The sequence below is a fragment of the Limanda limanda genome, chromosome 2 (genome assembly GCF_963576545.1).
Source record: "Limanda limanda chromosome 2, fLimLim1.1, whole genome shotgun sequence".
In the NCBI taxonomy this organism is placed as follows: domain Eukaryota; kingdom Metazoa; phylum Chordata; class Actinopteri; order Pleuronectiformes; family Pleuronectidae; genus Limanda; species Limanda limanda.
In genome coordinates this window covers 32,260,270-32,279,758 of record NC_083637.1, presented here as the reverse complement: position 1 = coordinate 32,279,758, position 19,489 = coordinate 32,260,270, and the positions used below count along the sequence as shown (strand labels likewise).

General features: G+C 39.1%; 1 protein-coding gene across 1 annotated transcript in view; it reads left to right on the top strand.

The window, feature by feature from the left end:
• The window catches only part of vegfc (vascular endothelial growth factor c), a 52,900-nt gene that overhangs the window by 9,419 nt on the left and 23,992 nt on the right, over window positions 1-19,489 (top strand). The window contains exon 2 of the mRNA XM_061090385.1: window positions 15,921-16,167. Coding sequence (XP_060946368.1) covers window positions 15,921-16,167 — 247 coding nt within the window. The remainder of the gene's footprint in view (window positions 1-15,920; window positions 16,168-19,489) is intronic.

The following is a 19,489-nucleotide window of genomic DNA, read 5'->3' as shown; positions in this document are numbered from 1 at the left end:
TCTTTAAATTTGGTAAAAACATTTGCTTGGGCTCAAAGATGAACTGATTAGATATTTCTGGTCGAAGGTCATAGCACGGCTCCAGAGTGCAACCAAAATGGTCTCACATGTGACCAAAAAGCTGTGAAGTGCCACAAAAAAATGTCCTTTGTCGCACCGCTGCATTTAGCCTGTTTGTCTGTGTAACCTTACGTTTTTTTCCCCACCAGGTGACAGCGCAGAGGAATACCAGGGTCTGAGCCAATCTGAAGCAGAGTAGGCCTCCGATTGACCGTTGCCTCTGATTGTCTCTGACCCTGCAATTCTTGTGTTGTCGCAGGGAAAGAGATAGATTGTAAATAACGATGCTGTGCCCGTAAAAATCTTGTCCCTGGCCCTGACACATTATTGTCTACCGAGTTATTGCTTGAACACCTGTGTCCCCTCTTGCCGGTAAGATGCTGAGTTCTGTCCAAGTATCCAAGGTGTAGATGGCCCCCCTTTACTCTGAGTCACAGTCAAGGCCAAATTATGTGTTTCGGAAGGAATTGCCAAAGTATGGCTGGGAAAAGTGCTTTTGCAGTCAGAGCATCAACGTTCTGAATCGAGACGCAGCCTGTGCCCTTACAGATGCATGGCCCCCGATCAACCCCCCTCCCAGATTCTGAAGAAAAGATATACTGTAATTGTCATTTTTGATTCTGAAATGACTCCATCCCCACAATAATTGTATCTCTTTATTCGTAAAAAATATTTAATACAGTGCAAACTGTAGCCATTTACAGACTTTAGGAGTTAAGATATGTTAAACATCACCATAATCATACTTTTTTTTTTATGTAAAACAAATAATTGAAGTCTTTGCATCAAAAATTGCCAAGGTTTCTTTCAGGATAAAATGTATCCTGAGATTATTCAAAAGAAAGGACATTTTCAGTCACAGGAATGAAAAACTGGGCAAACTTCATCCAAGCTAATGTATTCCTCCTCCTCTCTGTGCCTTATAATATAATAATACATCAGTGAATGGAGGTCAAAAGAGTGTCAATGAGGATAGAATGCAAAATGAAGTGAGATTGTCACAGCTGAGTTCCCAACCATTTGTTAAAAACCTGCATTTTAGCAGTTTGTTCAACTTAACACACAACACACCCCAGGATCATTTGTATCTTACATGATTTTTTATATTAATCTTTCTTATACTTATCAAAGGTTATATCACAGGATACAATATCATTTCTCATCAATAGGCGTATTTCCCTGCCATACCCACTGCTGTTAATGGGGTCCATCCCTGAGATGCATTAATAATTGTATTTAAGGACACGTTGATCAAATTGGAATCCTTTTTTCACTCATAATATTCATGCTGGTCTTTATATAAAACTCGATACAAGCAGAGATATTGACATCAGTTTTGTTCATTATGCTTTGTCATTGACAGAATATGGAGACAAAATTCTACCCCACCACCTCCTTATGATAATAAGACCAACAGTCCTCAGTATTTAGCATCTTATAGAAGTGATGTTATGTGTATTTTTTGATGAAGTTCAGTATTTTAGCAACTTGATTAAGTGTCTGGGTAAATTTCGAGAGCAAAGCTGCAGCGAGCATGTAACGCTCATGAATGAGATCATTTTTAGAATTTTTGTATTTATTATTTTTTATCTATTAATAAATAAAATTGGTCTATTTCACAGTAAGATTGGGCTGAACTCTATAGGTCCATGTACTGTACTCTAGTAAAATACTTTCTGTGAAATATTTTACATTATATCGTTTTCTTGTTATTCATCTTACATCCAAGCTAATACTCAAGCAGTTTAATACAACATATTTTCATTTTGGTGCTGTTGAGGTTTTGGCCTGATGCTTTGCAATGAGCGGTTTCTGTATTCAGCTCAACCTTTCTTGATATAAAAGGATAGGACAATAATAATAAAAACATCTTTCCATTAAACACAAAACAATTCAAATGCAGCACAAACCACAACCTGACCAGATGGTTATATAGTCAATCATCACTTCTCTCAACTTCAATAAAAAGCATTATAAACTGATCATGGATTTATTACTGGACCGTTGGATTAAATGCATTAGTTTAAGATTGGTGTACAGTACATAAACTGGTACCTCAGTTTATCTACCACTGGTTTAGAATCAGTTATTAAAAATTCATGTCTTATTTGTCTTAATAGTTTTGGAATTTACAGATTCACAGATTACGTCATACGACGGTTGTGCCTTGGTGGAGGCATACGCTTCACACTGTCATTCTAGTTGCCATTGGTCTTCAATATTAATCCCCTTGTTTGTAACTAACACAACCCTTTGATTTCTTTTACACCTGCAATTAATATGTCACAATATATTGTGATCTGATTCATCTAATGTTGGCTCCAAAAAGCAATAACAACATAAAAACAGAAGAAGGTAGCCATCTGAGAAACTGCAATATCGAGTTTCCTTGCTTTTAAATTGGCCTTGTCTTCTCTCCATCCATTAGTGTCTTGAATAATGTGAGGATTGTTGTTTGTGGATTGACAATGCAACTGCAATTAAAGGTATGTCTAATGTGGTCACAATGTGTTTCTGACCACTTCTGGAGGTCGTTTTTCCAAACGGATCAAAATCCGTCCTTAATGTATCTTGACTGCATTTACACAAGCGGTGTCCAATTTAAACGCCATTTTATTGGATTAGCATTAGGAGCATTAGCAAGTAAAAAGTACCTCCCTATCTAAAAATCATTAGACCTAGTAGTGATATGCTATCAACTGAACCTTGAATGTGTCGGGACAAGAACAACTAAAGCCAACCAGTAGTCTGTGTCAATACTATTAACTGCTACATTAAGCAGCTACACTGTTGTGGCTCTTTCCAGCACTTTGAGATACATTGTTAAATGTTTTGTGCTATTGTTGTTCTTGGGGACCATTGCACAGTAATTACACATCATAACAAATATAGGCTGGAAATGTCAAATTTATTCATCCCAGAGTTGGGTCCTGCTTGGTCAACATTTATTTTGAATGGCAATCTGCAATCAGATGTAACCAGAGCCTCTTGCATGGTGCTTCACCAACCAAATGGCATATTATCTTCCATGAAAATGTACTTAATGACCAGAACACTTCTCTTAATTTCAGCCCTTGACTACTCTTCTGCTTTCAAGTTCAGGACATCTAATTGTGTTTCCAAAAACCTTGTACCATCATTGGTTTCCTTGATGTTTGGAGTTCTTCGACTACTCATGTAAGGATTTAAAGGTTTATGGACACTGAGAGGGTGAGATCTACAACGTGGAAAGTCTATGATGTGCTTGGTGCCATAGTGTTTAAGCCGTGAAAGCAGGCTAGCAGGCAAGTAAAATGATGCAGGAAATAGGAAGGCATAATTACAGTGGTAAGAGATGAGACTGTTGGAATATCAAAAATGTTGTGTTGTAAAATTACAAAGGAAAAGCCTGTTTAGCTTAAATAAAAATAAGGTAATTTCAGCCGATGAAACCAAAATTAATTACATACATAGCTGCTTTCAAAAATGTCTGAGGTCTGAAGCTGTAAATACCGCAAGGGATGCTGGGGGGTTGTATGAACGCTTAGTGTGTTCATGGTAAACACAATCCGATTTGAAGGCACCATGATGAGGCTGACCCCATACTCACGGCATAGAAACAAGTTGTTACTGGTGAAGCAGGTCATTTGTTACAAGGGTTGATAAGGGCTTGAACCACAGCTGTGCAAACCCAATATCACTCCCTTGTTCATTCATTCACTACAGCCTAAAGGAGACACACTGTCAGCAGCATATAGAGATTTCAGACACTAATAACTATTTTTTCTGCCAGTGTTTCACATGTTTTATGCAAATTCATTTAGACGAAGTAGCAGTAGAAAATGTTTTCTCCATTTGCGGAATATTTTAGCATTTCAACTGATAATGGTGAAGGATACATTTGACAGCCGCTTTGTATGCTGTACATATCAGGATGATTGCAGTTACCAGCAGTAAGTAGTAGATACAGCATGAAGTTCACCCAAAAAACCTTTCAAATCATTGTTTTGTCTGTAGATCAACAGTTGCACTGTCAAACCTTGTAAAGTGCTTTTACTTTGAAACTGGTTTGGGAAGTGTTGGAAATACGTTTGTGACATAGACAGATAAACATTGTGGTTCACTGCAGAATAAACAGAAAATGGTCTTTCACCTGAGTATTAAGGTTCATCTGTTGAATATATGTCACAAAAATAAATGGTTGCAACACTTTTTGAACGTGTTTCAAAATAAAAGCACTCCAGCATTTCTGTTGACCGAATTCATATTTATGGCCATATTCTAAGCAAAGCCTATAAGTAAATACATTGTGCTGCAGTAGGAGCTCCTCTGCAGAATATATTGTTAAGCTGAGAAACTAAATATTGTGCATTAAACAAATAAAGTTGCATAACAGCCTTTATATTTGTTTTTTGAATGCTCGTACATTAAGCCTTTAACAGAAATTACAGAATTCCATAAATTAAAAACACCACTAGACTACACGTTTTCTACTAAGATGTTATCCTAATCAACCTGTTTTTTCATTAGTTAATGATTAATTGAAATGAAATGACTGCCGGAATAGCAACACTGATCACCACATAATAATCAATACTTTTGTTCAATCAGTGAAATCTGGCTTCATAGCTTGCTCTCTTCCTCTCTCTCTCTCGCACTGACACGCACACACTGACACACACATCACACACATGCACAAACAGTGCCATCAGACAAATGTGTAAACTCGGACTGAATTATTTATTGAATTATTGAAAAAGCATTTGTATCAAATCTAAACAATAGTGTCTGGGTGTTTTCTTTGGCGTTGTCCAGGCAAACCACCTCACCCCAGATGTTCGATGTACTTACAATTTATTTCTATAGGCTTTTTCAACATTATTATTGACAAAGGCAGTTCAGGTGATTTGAGAAACAATTTAAGATAAGGAGAAGGACGAACAAAGCAAGAGTTGGAATGTCTTCGACGCTGCTGTCACAGCCATGACACCTGAGAAGACAATATGGATTTTTGCAAGAAGTCGACACTTTGAGATTTATGGATTTTTTGAAGGAGAGATGGGGTTTCCCTCAGTGTGGGGGTGCAATAGATGACTCTCGTATCCCCACCGCTGCCTTCTCCACATATGCAAAGGATTACTTAAATTGCAAAGGAAGCCATTTCATTATCATCTCACCTGCCTTGGTGAGTAACATACACACATAAACAGAAATGTCTGAAATTGTATGTGTACCTGTTATGTAGGACAGACAGTAGGCTTCTTGCTGCAAAATTCTGCAATGTTTGATCCAGCTGTCTCTCAAAGATGAGTCATAGTAATGCACTACAGTTGGTCTGCTTAACTGCTTGTAGTTGTCTAAAGTAATAAGTGCCAAGAAGTTTAATCCTTGTTCCATGAAATTATTTTTTTTTCTTTTTCTATTTAAGGTATATGTGAAATTGAAAGTTTGCCGGTGGCCATCTTGCTTTTGGAAATCCTGTATGTCCTTCTTTGAGTTGGATAAAGAAGGGATACCCCAACAGTTGACATCTTACAGGGAGAGAAGAAATATTTCAACTGCAAACTTAGTTGTACACATATGACCGTGGAATGTGCCTCTGGACAGCTCAAGGGGAGATGTGTCTACTGAATAAGATGGATGTCAGCATCTAAAGGGTCCCCACCATTGTCAGCAGCTGCTCCTTTCTACACAATCGAGTCACAAGGGGATGGGCTTTGAAGGACTGGAGGGAGTAAGTGGATGAGACAGTAGAACTGAGGGAGCCAGACATTCCAGAGCCTCTAGAGAGAGCAACAGAGGCACAGAATGTTAGACACTCATTGAATATTCAATTTCAACACATGTACATGAAAAAAAGTGTTGATTGTTATAAAAGTGCAACTTTTTACTTGCTGCCATTGCTAACAATATGATTGTGATGTAATTTTAAAACAAGGGATAATAGCAGGGAGAATTGTAGGTTTGTATATTATGTGTTTGTCTTATGCTGGTGAGAATCCCCAGAAATTTGTAGAAATGTATTGTTTTTTTATAAACTAGTGCAGTGTCCATGCAAAACATGCCTGTTAGGAATGAATCATCTTATTTTCTTTGCGCATGCTTTCTTAGGTTCTGTGCAAAAGCCTGCAGATAAATGGTTGCATCTTTGAGCAATGTTAGAGTCTCCTTATTATTAAGGTTCAAAAGCTCACACAAGCATTTTATGACATCAGTGGTCTTGGATTTTAGCTCAATAATGTGACTTGAGATGATGATGTTCCTTGGAGCATTTAGTGACACTGCATCTGGGTGTCTAATTGGGACCTGTGGCCACTTACAGTCAAAAACACTTGTGTAACACACTGTGGCTCATGGGAAAATGCACATCCAAGTTTCGGCTACTTGCAGTCAGAAACACTGGTTAAAGACACTAAGGTTCCCTGGAAAAGGCTAATTTTGTCATTAGGCAAGTTAGGAAAGATTGTGTAGGCCAACCAAAGCAAAAAGTAGATTTATTTGAAACAACGTCCATGGTTACAGCACTTGAGTGGAGGCCGGTGGTATTAAGTTATTTTGGCAAACTTAAAAATTTTCAATTTTAGCATTGCATTGTAACTTATCCCATTATGTGTGTTACTCATTGCAGGAAGGGAAAACATCAGTTTTTTAAAGTTATCTGATGAGGTAGAAAAGACACGTTCAACTTGCTTCCCCGCCTCCACAACTGCACAGATGTAAAGGCCCTGTTTACCTGCTTGTCATAATTTTGTCTCAAGTCCAAAGCGCACCAAATTTGACACTTCACTTTCTTCAGTCCTTAACAATTCACATGTCTAGTGTGATGATGAATAGCTGTTTCCCTAACATTACTTGACCAGCCAACTATACCCATTGTTTATCATATTAAAAAGACACCTGCATTACTGCAAAGCACATCATCTTATTTCTCTTCTACTTCTTTGTTTGGTTTATTGGCGGGGGGCAACCAACTTCAAGGTGCATTACCGCCATCTACTGATGTACTTCTTCTTCTTTGTTTGGCCCACTGGCGGGTGGCAACCAGCAAATATGAGGCCTTGGTTCCCACCTGGGTGGGTTATAAGTTGGTGAGCTGGAATCTGAAAGGTCCAGGCCATATAATATTTTTCCCCACTTTAAAGCAGGTACTGTTCCTGCAAGAAACACATGTCAAACATAAATTCAAAGATAAATTAAAGGTAAGCTGTAGAGAACAGATCCACTAGTCAGACTTCAGTGCCAAAAATTTAAAAATATCCCCTTTATTAATTCATCTACAATTTTTTACCCTGAAGGTCGTTTTGTGATTGTATCTGGCCGATTAAACAATATACCAATTACAATTATGAATTTCTATGGACCTAATTTTGACGACCCACTTTTCTTTCTAAACGTCTTTCATTCCATCCCAAATCTTTCTAACAATATTGTTATTTGTGGAGATTTCATTTGTACGATCGACTCTCTCCTGGAAAAAAAGGTGCTAGATGCAACAATCGAATTCTACCATTAACCTGAAAACACTGTCGATATATAGAGGCTTTTACCTTTGACAGACAGAGATTATTCCTTTTTCTCTCCAGTCCGCAAATGTTATTCCTGTATATACTACTTAATACTAGATTCTAAACTGATATCAGTAGCCGATAAAATAGTGTAGCAGCCCATCCAAATATCCGACCATAACGAACTATCCATAATGCTAAACTTAGGCCAACGGACATTTAAGAAGAAGCAATTCAATATAGTTAAATGACTAAGATTGTGCCTCATTCATTACTATGTGCGCAGAAATGGGCTTATTCTCCACACAAAATAAGTGCGCGCACAAAATCAGCACCGGATCATGACACATGCATAACAGCCAATTCTGTTCTCACCACCTTGCGTATGTTTGTTCATAATAATTCTAAATTGACAGGCATGTTTCTGCTATCTTCAATTAGCAAGTCATGCCACTATTTCTCCATATAAGGACATCCGTATCGCACTGTATCATAAAGTGAGCGGTGTGCTGTTCAGAGAAGAACAGCAGAAATTTAAATAATAGTTTGTGAGGTCGAACTTTTCCGTACCGTGTCCTCCAGAATGAACATGTCTAAAAAGATTATGCCTGGGCTGCAATTACTGAGGCGGTGAATGCTGTGTCCCCTGAGGTTCGGACGGTGGCACAAGTAAAACTGGTGTGACTGTCAGGACGGACAGATTGAAAAGACTGTACCCACGGTTTTGTACTGCAGTAAAATCAGCCGTCATGTGTGATAGCACGGTGAAGCCAGCCGCCCCATGGGATTTTCATTACACGTCTATTTCTGCTTTTAGTGGTACAAATATTTGGGACTGCAAAAAATTACGAAAAAGGCAATTTATTTGAGTTGTAGTCTCTCATTAGATATGTATTTCTCTTCATGATGTCTCTGACTATGCCCACATCAAATTTCTTGTCTCTTTACTGCACAATGACTGAGAAAATGTCATTAATATAATACAATATATTCATGATGTTATATAGATAAACGGACTTTCCCTAATTAATTTTTTAACAGTTTACAAATCCGTGGGCACAGTTTAATAATCCGAGGGTACAGTTTACTTTTTTTCCTCCCACCTGACCCTAGGTGGGCTTTGTATTACTCTGCTCTTTTACAGAAAAACAAACATTTTAAACAGGGCATGGGGATGTGGGAGGTCTTGTGTCATTTCATTTCATAACAGTGTTCTTGACACATTTGTTCACAATTCTACTGGTGGACCCACTATACTGGTTAACATTAAACCCTTTACTGAGTGTGAATATGTTAGACAACAGTGTTCATAACAGAACACAATCATCTTTCACAATGTGCTGTGCTCACATTCTGCATCAGCTACAGGGACTGACTGAGATGCCAGACAGGAATTACATTCGCTGGGAAAATTTGCTGATATGATGATATGCTATTGAAGGAGACGTAACTCAGCTCAGGCAGTTTCTGGCCCAATGTGAGCCCTGAATGGGATTAATACAGAAACAATTAGTAAGTAGTGCCCCCACCCCCTTAAAGGGATAGTTCTCCTAAAAACTTAAATTCAGTCACTATCTACCCACCACTAGATTGGTGAAGAAACAGCTATTAATGCTAATGTTGGCTATATAGCATTTGCAAAAAGTGTTTATAGCCCCTTTAAAGACTATGTACTAACTGAATTTATGTGTCAGACTATGTGACAGAGGATTTATAGTGCTTTTATACAAAAGGTGAGAAAAAAGCTTTCATTCAGTTCACATATCCACAACAGCTTTCCAAGAAGGAGGGAAATGAGACGGAAGAGTTTCCATAATACCCTTTGACTGATGGCTTAGTTCCTGTGAGTCCCTACCTGTTTACTGTTGTGAGATATTAAATGTGAACTGTTTTGGTTTGTAAACATGCAGCATGCTGCGGTAACATCTGACAGTATAAACTGTGTGTATTTGTGTGTCAGGGCAGACACACAATCAAACACTTGACTGTTACACAAACACACAGATTTGATGAATTTTTCACTCACACACAGGGAGAGAGAGGGAGGGAGAGGCTGAACACAAACCACTTACTCTTGGTGAGACCACCAAGCTCGTGGTTTGTATGACAAAGAAAAGCTGTGGTTACTGACTAAATACACACAACGCATGTTGATTATTCATGGTTATCAAACCTGTGTCCACAGGGCTTTGGATCATTCACACAACAACATGATCTGTTTCTACAATACTCGCAATCAAAATTATTATTTTGGGAGATGAAAATAAACACATGTAAACACATTTCAGACTCTGGTTAAATGAGAAGCTGAGGGAACAACACTGCATGCTTTGTAGCTACAAAGCACTTGGTACACCTGGCTTGTCCTATTAACTAGTTCTATGTCCTACCGCACAAGGCCCCAACACAATTGGATTGTTGAGAATCAAGATGTTGGCATTTGGTAAAATTAGAAAAAGTGAATCTCTTTAAATCTTTTTAAAGCAATATTTTAGTAATCTATATATGCTTTTATTGACTTGATGTCCTATATGATCTTTCTTACTGTTTCTTGTACCCTCAATCTGTTTATCCAATTTGTTTTTCCACTTCTGGATAATCTTTTCTCATATTGTACATTTGTATTATAATGATCATCATTGTAAAACAGAGCTTGCTCTTATTTCCTCCGTGTAAAAGGAGGTTTTAAAAGAATGAATGAAAATGTTTGAACAGTTTTCAGATATTTTAGAATAGGGACGTACGATTCTGGAACTTTTCCCACAGCCTTATAATGAGATCATTCTCATGCAGATAAACTATGCAGTTTAAAATGTTTATTGTCTCAGGCTCTTATGTAATTCATTTGTGTTGTCAATGGAAAGTAGACTCTGTTATTGTAGATATTTTAAGATACTTATATGCCTCTGCACCTTCAACAGCCGAGGTTAAAGCCAATATGTCCGTCTCATTCTTGTTATGTGTTATCTCAGGAATATCATGAGGGACTTTCTTCAAATCTGACAAAAATATTGACTTGGACTCAGACTCAAAATGTTGTTTTTCATTTTAATACATGGTCTTGACTTGACCTTGAACTGTATGGGTATTTAAATTAATTACAGGGGTATCTAATATGTATGCATGTTTGCCAGTTGTGTTTTGTTACATCAAACAGACATCAGATTTGTATTTTATTGATTTTCTCTTTGCGGGGATCTTTTAAGATCCACTGATCTTGTGTTTTCATTGTAGTCCTGATCCCCCATTTCTGATACCTGTTTAATAATGGGTATCTGCTGATACTGAATGTGATTCGCCTCTTTCACAGTAGGAGCTTAGATCGGTCCAAACGTTTTTGCATACACACTCAATTTTCACTTAGATATGCAGTGCAATGTTATATTTTCTATCCTAGCTCTTATAAAGGAGTGAAGTGAAGTAGTCGGCTCCAATACTGACTAAGTTTCAGTTTGGACATAAACACACGCTTTAGATATTATATATTCAGATCTTTTGGTTTCTCTGCCAGTTTCAGCAGTATTGACACAAATTTGAAAGAAAGGGCAAAATGGTGAATATGGTCACTCCAGTGGTGAAGTGGTGATCTCATGTGAGTCCATTGAGTCCACAGTCAGGTTTGTAATGCTTGGTTTGGTTTTTAAAGCAGGAAGCTGTACTTCCTCTGTCAGGTGACAGTAGAGTCTTATTTAGACCTGTTGTTTGATTCAGCTTCTTAGAACTGATGTGATAGCAGAGGAAAGGCCCTTTCTCACATGAAGGGAAAGAGTGTGCATACGTGTGTGTGTGTGTGTGTGTGTAAATGTGTGTGAAAACTAGCACACAAACTGAACAAAAAATAAATCAGAGACAAACATACACACTCAAACCCATACAGATGGAGGAAACCTAGACAGGACATTCTGGACTCCATTTATATAGCACTTTTCGAGTCTTTCAGATCGTTCAAAGCACTTATCAGGGGCAATTTTAGGGGCAATTTTGGACTGCTGCGTTTTGTGTCGTGTTTGCCCTTGCTTCCAATGAAACAGTCAGGAACTTGGGAGTGATCTTCGATCCTGATTTGTCCTTTAATAGTCACTTAAAACAAATTTCTAGGACCGCCTTTTTCCACTTGCGTAATATCTCAAAAATCAGACATGTCCTTTCGCAAAAAGATGCAGAAAAACTAGTCCACGCCTTTGTTACATCGAGACTGGACTATTGTAATTCATTATTATCAGGCTCCAGCAGTAAGTCGTTAAAGACTCTGCAGCTTGTCCAAAATGCCGCAGCACGTGTCCTGACAAGAACTAAGAAAAGAGAGCACATTTCCCCAGTATTAGCATTGCTACACTGGCTTCCTGTTAAATCAAGAATAGAATTTAAAATTCTCCTCCTCACCTTCAAGGCCCTTAATGATATGGCACCTTTTTACCTTAAAGAGATGTTAATACCATATCAACCTACTAGAGCACTCCGATCCCAGAACTCAGGTTTACTTGTCGTCCCTAAAGTCTCTAAAAGTAGAGTAGGAGCCAGAGCTTTTAGCCATCAAGCCCCACTCCTGTGGAATAATCTCTCACTTTCAGTTAGGGAAGCAGACACGATCTGTTCGTTTAAAAGTAGACTCAAAACCTTCCTTTTTGATAAAGCTTATAGTTAGAGCTAATTAGTGGAATTTATGACACAAGACACACGGAGCTTCTCTTTCCTGCCTCTCCTGCTTCTTTCTTTTCTCCATCCCTAACACATCAAGGTAATTCTTATCTCATCAGTACATGTTACTAACTTGACCCCTTTCCCGGAGTTTCTGTGCCTTAGCGCCCGCGGATGCAGGGCCACAGCTGTGGCCGCACCATGGATATGATTGTGGATCGCGCGTCAGAGGTCGCAATGGTGGATCCAGTTCGGTGGATTCTGTATCGTGCCTGCTGATCGTAGTGGTAATGGAGGATCCTTTGTCGCGCTGGCATCGGCTGATGGTGGACCACGACCGAGGCGGCAGCTGATAATGGATTCTAACTGGCGGCAGTGGACAATAACTGTGGACTATAGTGGATCCCATCCTGATGCTGGATCGTGATCTTGCTGCTGACCAGAGACTATGATTGCAGCAGGACTTAGGATGTCACACCATGTTAAAGCCCTATGAGACGAATTGTGATTTGTGAATGTGGGCTATACAAATAAAACTTGATTGATTGATTGATATAGTGACTCTAAACAGTGACAGATTCCCATAAAACACAATCTGTCTGTTTAGCTCTAATACAAAGCTCTGTCAGTGTGTATGTGTGTGTGTGTGTGTTTTGTGTGTGTGTGTGTGTATGTGTGAGAAAGAGAGAGAAACGGCCTTGCTTGCACCTAACAGTCATTGTTCCAGTCAGACTGATTGTGTGGACATTATTATAAATAGTACAATGTAGATCTAATTGTATTGAAGGACAGGAAGTGAGATAACATTCACATACACTGACGATACATTTGTAAAGACAAAAGAATGAGCTGAACTGTATGTTGATTAAAAACCTGAACAATAAAGCAGCTGTCCTCCTTCTGCAGAGGTAGTTATGACCACACTCATTTACATAGATCTCTGAGTGTGAATGTACGTTTTGGCCATGCTTGTTTCATGATGGATAGAAAAATGGAGGGGGGTCTACTCTTATAGCAACATAACTAAAGGATGGTTCAGGACTCATCTGATCCAGCCCTAACTATAGGCTTTATAAAAAAAAAATTTAAAAAAACTTTCGGGATCGCAATTGTCTCACAGCCCCACCCAGCCGGTACCAGTCCAGCCTCCGAACGGAGTAAAATCTACGTTCCTTCGTATTGATACTCTGTTGTGAAACTCTGTACTGTAAAACTGCTGAAACTTGAACAAACATGGAGGACGTTGTAACTTTCCGTTCAGAAACATCCTGTTGTAACCGACTGTGAATATGTGGCTGGTCTTCTATAGCAGTATCCAAACATAAAAACGTGGAAATCATTGGTCGCGTGTCACTCAAAGGGCAGTCAGCCAATCAGAGGAGGGGCTCAAGAGGCAGGTGAAAACAGTCTGTTCTGTCTGCAGCTCCAGAAAGAAGCAAAAGAGAGGACATGGAAATACATATTTCAGCAGTTTTTTTTACTTTAAACCACTGATATATCATCTTAGGGGTACCAATACCTCAAATTAAATCACAGAAAGGTGTAAAATATGGGCCCTTTAAGTTCATCCTTACATGTAGAGATGATGTCTGCATCCTGTACCCAGAGTGGGAGCTGGTTCCACAGGAGAGGAGCCTGGTAGCTGAAGACTCTTTCTACTCTTACAGACCCTGTTAAAAGGGTTTTTTAGTAGTTTTTCCTTACGGGAAGGGTTAAGGGAAGAGGATGTCACACCTTCTTTCACACAAATTGTGATACGCTCCTGATCAAAATCTTAAGACCAGTTACAAAATTGCATGAATTTGCATTTTGCACTGTTGGATCTTAGGAAGGTTCTAAGTAGAGCTTCAAAATGCAAAAAGAAGAAATGGGAACAAGAGCCCAAAAGTTGTGAGCAGGCAATTTATTGAAAACAACAATTTAACTCAAATAGGCTGTTCATCAGCTGATCAAAAGTTTAAGACCACAGCCTTTAAAAGCCAAAATCTGTGCAAAAATTTGGATTCTATGTCATTTCCTGTCAAGTAATCACACTGTGAAGATCTCTTGATGGTAAAGGCAAGAAAGCTCACCGTCTTTGAACGTGGTAGGATTGTTGAACTGCATAAACAAGGCCTCTCACAACGTGCCATCGCTGCTGAGGTTGGACGCAGTAAGACAGTCATTTTGCATTTCTTAAAAGATCCTCAGGATTATGGAACAAAAAAATCAAGTGGTAGACCCAAAAAAATCTCACCGGTGCTGAGCCGGAGGATCCGAATGGCTGTCCGTCAAGACACGGGACGATCCTCGTCCCAAATTAAGGCCATTACTGGTGCTGACTGCAGCCCAATAACCATCAGACGGCATCTGCGAAGGAAGGGCTTCAAAAACAAGAAACGTCTTCAAAGGCCACGTCTCCTTCAACGCCACAAAATTGCCCGTTTAGACTTTGCAAGGGAGCACCAAACATGGGACATTCTAAGGTGGAAGAAAGTTTTATTCTCTGACGAGAAAAAATGTAACCTTGATGGTCCTGATGGCTTCCAACGTTACTGGCATGACAAGGAGATGCCACCTGAGATGTTTTCTACGCGGCACAGTGGAGGGGGCGCCATCATGATCTGGGGTGCTTTTCCTTCAATGGAACAATGGAGCTCCAGGTTGTGCAGGGGCGTCAAACAGCAGCTGGCTATGTGGAGATGTTGCAGCGGGCATCCCTCATGACTGAGGGCCCTCGTCTGTGTGGTAACGACTGGGTTTTTCAGCAGGACAACGCTCCAATTCACAATGCCCGTCTGACCAAGACTTTTCCAGGAGAATAACATCACTCTTTTGGACCATCCTGCGTGTTCCCCTGATCTTAATCCAATTGAGAACATTTGGGGATGGATGGCAAGGGAAGTTTACAAAAAAGGACTTCAGTTCCAGACAGTGGATGCCCTTCGTGAAGCCATCTTCACCACTTGGCGCAACATTCGCACTAGCCTTTTGGAAACACTTGCATCAAGCATGCCAAAACGAATTTTTGAAGTGATCAACAATAATGATGGAGCTACTCATTACTGAGGCCGTTTTTGACTCTTAAACTTTTGATCAGCTGATGAACAGCCTACTTCAGTTAAATTGTTGTTTTCAATAAATTGCCTCCTCACAACTTTTGGTCTCTTGTTCCCATTTCTTCTTTTTGCATTTTGAAGCTCTACTTAGAACCTTCCTAAGATCCAACAGTGCAAAATGCAAATTCATGCAATTTTTTAACTGGTCTTAAGATTTTGATCAGGAGTGTATGTGAATATATGCTACACAAATCAAATTTGATTGATTGATTGATTGACTGATAGGAACCATTAGTGAGCCTGTCTTTAGGAAGTGAAGTGGTCTATTGGGACAATTCGTGATATGATTCTTGGGATTCTTGAATCAATATAATACAGATATGTCATCCACTTGTTAAGAGGTAGGGAATGACTGTGTGAATAGGTGAATGGAAAAACTGTCAAGCCCTTTGAGTAGTTGTGAAGACCAGAGAAACAAAACATAAATACAGATCATTCTCATTTAATGGAGCTACATGAAAAAGAAAACAAATTTATTCGACTTGCCAAAGAAACACATCCATTTGTTTTCCCGCTTGTGCATCATGGACACCAAATTTGAATATTAGACTCTTGCCCAGTCAGAGTCTAATATTCCGATTGTATGGTAATGTGTATTTACAGCACTATTCTTAATGAGGTTGTTGCTTGTCTCTTCTAGGACTTTCCACCGAAGCCAGACATGGAGGAGATGCTGCGGTCAGCCTCCAATGTTGATGAGCTGATGAGTCTCATCTACCCTTCATACTGGGCGGCACTGAAATGCAGATCCAAGCTCTCTGCTGCTGCTGCTGCCTCTTCCACCTCCAAACTCTCTCAGCGGCCGCAGCCTCGCCGACTGAGGCCACCGGCTGATACAGAAGAGCCAACATTTGCTGCTGTCTACCTCAACTTGGATGTCTTGAAAAGTAGGTTTACTCTTTTCTTTTATATTGTTTTTGAAATAATGTGAAGAAAGACTTGATAGATATGGCAGACGTTATGTTAAAATGTCTGCACCAGTTACATCCCTATAGAAACAATTGCATCATATTATCTTGTCAATTCACAGAGAATATGGATGTAGTTATCACAGATAACTCCTGTTGTTGTACTGTTTTTTTTATCTTAAACTGAGTAAACAATGAAATAACAAAACTTCTCTTAAAGGGATAGTTCACCAACATTTTTTAATTCACTCATCATCTACTCACCACTAGACCCATGGAGGGGTGGGGGAAGTGTATGAGTCAACCAAACACTTCTGGAGTCTCATAAGTAAACTTTGTTGCACCCAAAACCAATACAGTTTGTGAATCACAACCGCTTCTTCAGATGTAATAAAACGACAGAAAAAAACAGAAAATACCTCCATAGGCTCCATGGTGTCATCCAAGTGTCCCCAATTTAAGCCTAGGAGTCTGGAAATGGCGATGCTTGTGGACTAAGAAACCCGATGGTGTGTCTGAGAGTCTGTGAATGCACCTCGTAGGAAGATATCAGAGGACATTTAGGCTAAAAACTCAGTGTAAATTAGCTCTTTTCAAGTCGAAAATTACACTTGGATGACGACACACAAGCAGTAAGGAGGCATGTTAAGTTTTTCAACCTCTGAAGAAGAGGACACCATTGACTTCAATTGTTTACCTCTGAAAGTGTTTTGTGGACTCAAACACCTCACCCAACCCCTCTATCAGTATATAATGAGTGAATGAACATTTTTCGTTTTTTCCATGGAATTTAATCAAAGCAACAGTGTTGCTTGACATCTAGTTCAATAACTCGGAGTCTGTGGCTCAGCGGGAGCAAATTAAAATTAAAAAACATTACTCATGAATGCAAATTTGGGAGAAAAGGAAACAGTCACATTTGGAAATGAACTACACAAGATTATCCACTTTTCTTTCATTGGTCAGAATTTATTTTTCACTGTTACTTTTACCACTGATTTCCTCAGTTCCACTTTTAACACAAGGCTCTCTTGTGGCTGGGTGTTACAGAGATGCATCCTCATTGGTCAGTGGCTTTTTCAAGGACAATTAATGGACAGTAGACAATGTTACTTTGTTCATCCTCTGTCTGCTTTCTGTAACAATGCAATACCAGAAGATGTTTCACACCCATTCAGCCCTAAAAATGAACTCGAACTGATTAGTCAGCATTTTTTGCAAATATTTGCTCACCATAACTGCTGGTGGACAAGAAATAGTTTGGACTGAGGTTTTCCTCCAACTATAAATCTGATATGAAAGTCAAGCTTTTTTTGGACTACACTACAGTACCCTAAGTCAAAAACAAAATGTCAGAGTTAATAAAATGAGGGAAAGATGAGGATCTTCAACATAAACAACATTATGAGGAATCTCTCTCTCTCTCTCTCTCTCTCTCTCTCTCTCTCTCTCTCTCTCTCTCTCTCTCTCTCTCTCTCTCTCTCTCTCTCTCTCTCTCTCTCTCTCTCTCTCTCTCTCTCTCTCTCTCTCTCTCTCTCTCTCTCTGTCACACACACGCGCAGACACAACCTTAATCCCAACCGAAACCTAATTTTAACTCACTTAATCCCGGCCGTTTGTGAGGACACAACCGCATTAACACACACACATACTTTGTCATAGGAGTAGATATAAATGATAATCCTCTAATCAGCAACGATATCTGAAGCACTTCAAACCGTTCAGATACTCCAGGTGAAGTCAGGAGTGTCATGAAGTAGTACCAGAAACAATCATCATCACGTGAAACAATCGGGAAACGAAGAAAGACAAATATATTGTTGCATATGATCACCACCCTAACCATCTGTGTCAAGCTACTCCTATTTGTCTAAAGTGAAAGCTCATTTGAGCCATAGAGACAAAACAGTATAAGCTCTACTCTTCTTTTGGTTTACTGGTGACTGGTGAGCATTGATGTATTGATTAATTAAACAGTAGATTTTATTCTTTTAATAAAGAATTAATCTTAATTTTTAGCGATCTGTTGGCTGATGAGCAGAGATATCAGTGATCAGTTCACTTTTTATCAGGTAAAAATGTCGCCTCTGTCAGACAAGTCTCAAATAGTCTTGCATCATGGCAGCTGTATTTTCCACATCTCATTAAATAATAATGAGGGACAGAGATACACAATTAAAGCTTTTCCTTAATTATCTTGAGTATAATGTTACAATATTAGATTTTCATATTAAATATTAATCATAATATAAACAGAAATGGGGTAACCATAATTATGGGCCTTCTGCAGACTTCTGAGTGTTCCGCCAGTCAGATAAGGGTGGATCTGTTACAATGAGCTAAAAATGCAATTTTTGTTCAGGCTAAACTAAGGGTTGTATAACAAGGTGATTAAGATGAAAACAGTTTCTTTTGGGAGGCACACCCACAAATGGAAGTGAAGATATGGAACTGTAAATTAGCATCATCGGTGCCCTTTAATAAAAAAAAAAAACATATGCTTGATCTGTACTTCTATGCCACATTTTATTTTAGATTTAAGAGAGTTCTTGAAGTCGATGTGTTGAAAGTAAGCATTAGGATCTGAGTAATTTCCATTTCTAAATGTATTTTAATTTCTTTCCCTCTCTTTATTATAGAGCATGGTGATTCAGTTTGAGAGCAGGACTTAATGATTTCACGTTCAGATTTCACTCAAAACCTGCGATCACATTCAAATAGCTCCTGCTTGTGCTCTATCTGTCCCCTTGCACCTCGATATCTTGTTGTTTGGACAGAATTAATTTGCTCAAGTTTCACCTCTTCTCCTTACGTTCATGCTGCTTTTGTGAGCAATTCAGCTCTCAGATTATTTCCTCTGCTCTTGGACGTTTTCTTCTCTCCAATTTGTCTGTGCAACTAGTGTGTGAGAAAATTCCCCAACCTATAGTGGGCCAGATGTAGTGTTTACAAATTAAATTGACTTTAACAGAAGAAAACATTTCTGAGCAATCCACGGTTGAATTTGGTGACTTCTTATATTTCACTGTCCGGCTGAGCCAACATGCCACACATAATTTTCTTTTAACCTGAGGAAAGAAATTGCAGAGTTTGTGCAGTGAAATGGAAATGATCTGCCGCAGTTAAGATCAAAATGGCTCTGTGACCTAACCCCCATTGTTGACCTGACCTGACACTTCTCTCTTTGAGCTAAACGTAAAACTACAGGGCCAAGCAAGGCTCATTACCACATTGTTTGACAGCTTCAAGGCTTTCCAAAGAAACCTGACACTGCTTCAGGGTGACCGAGTTGAAACATCCC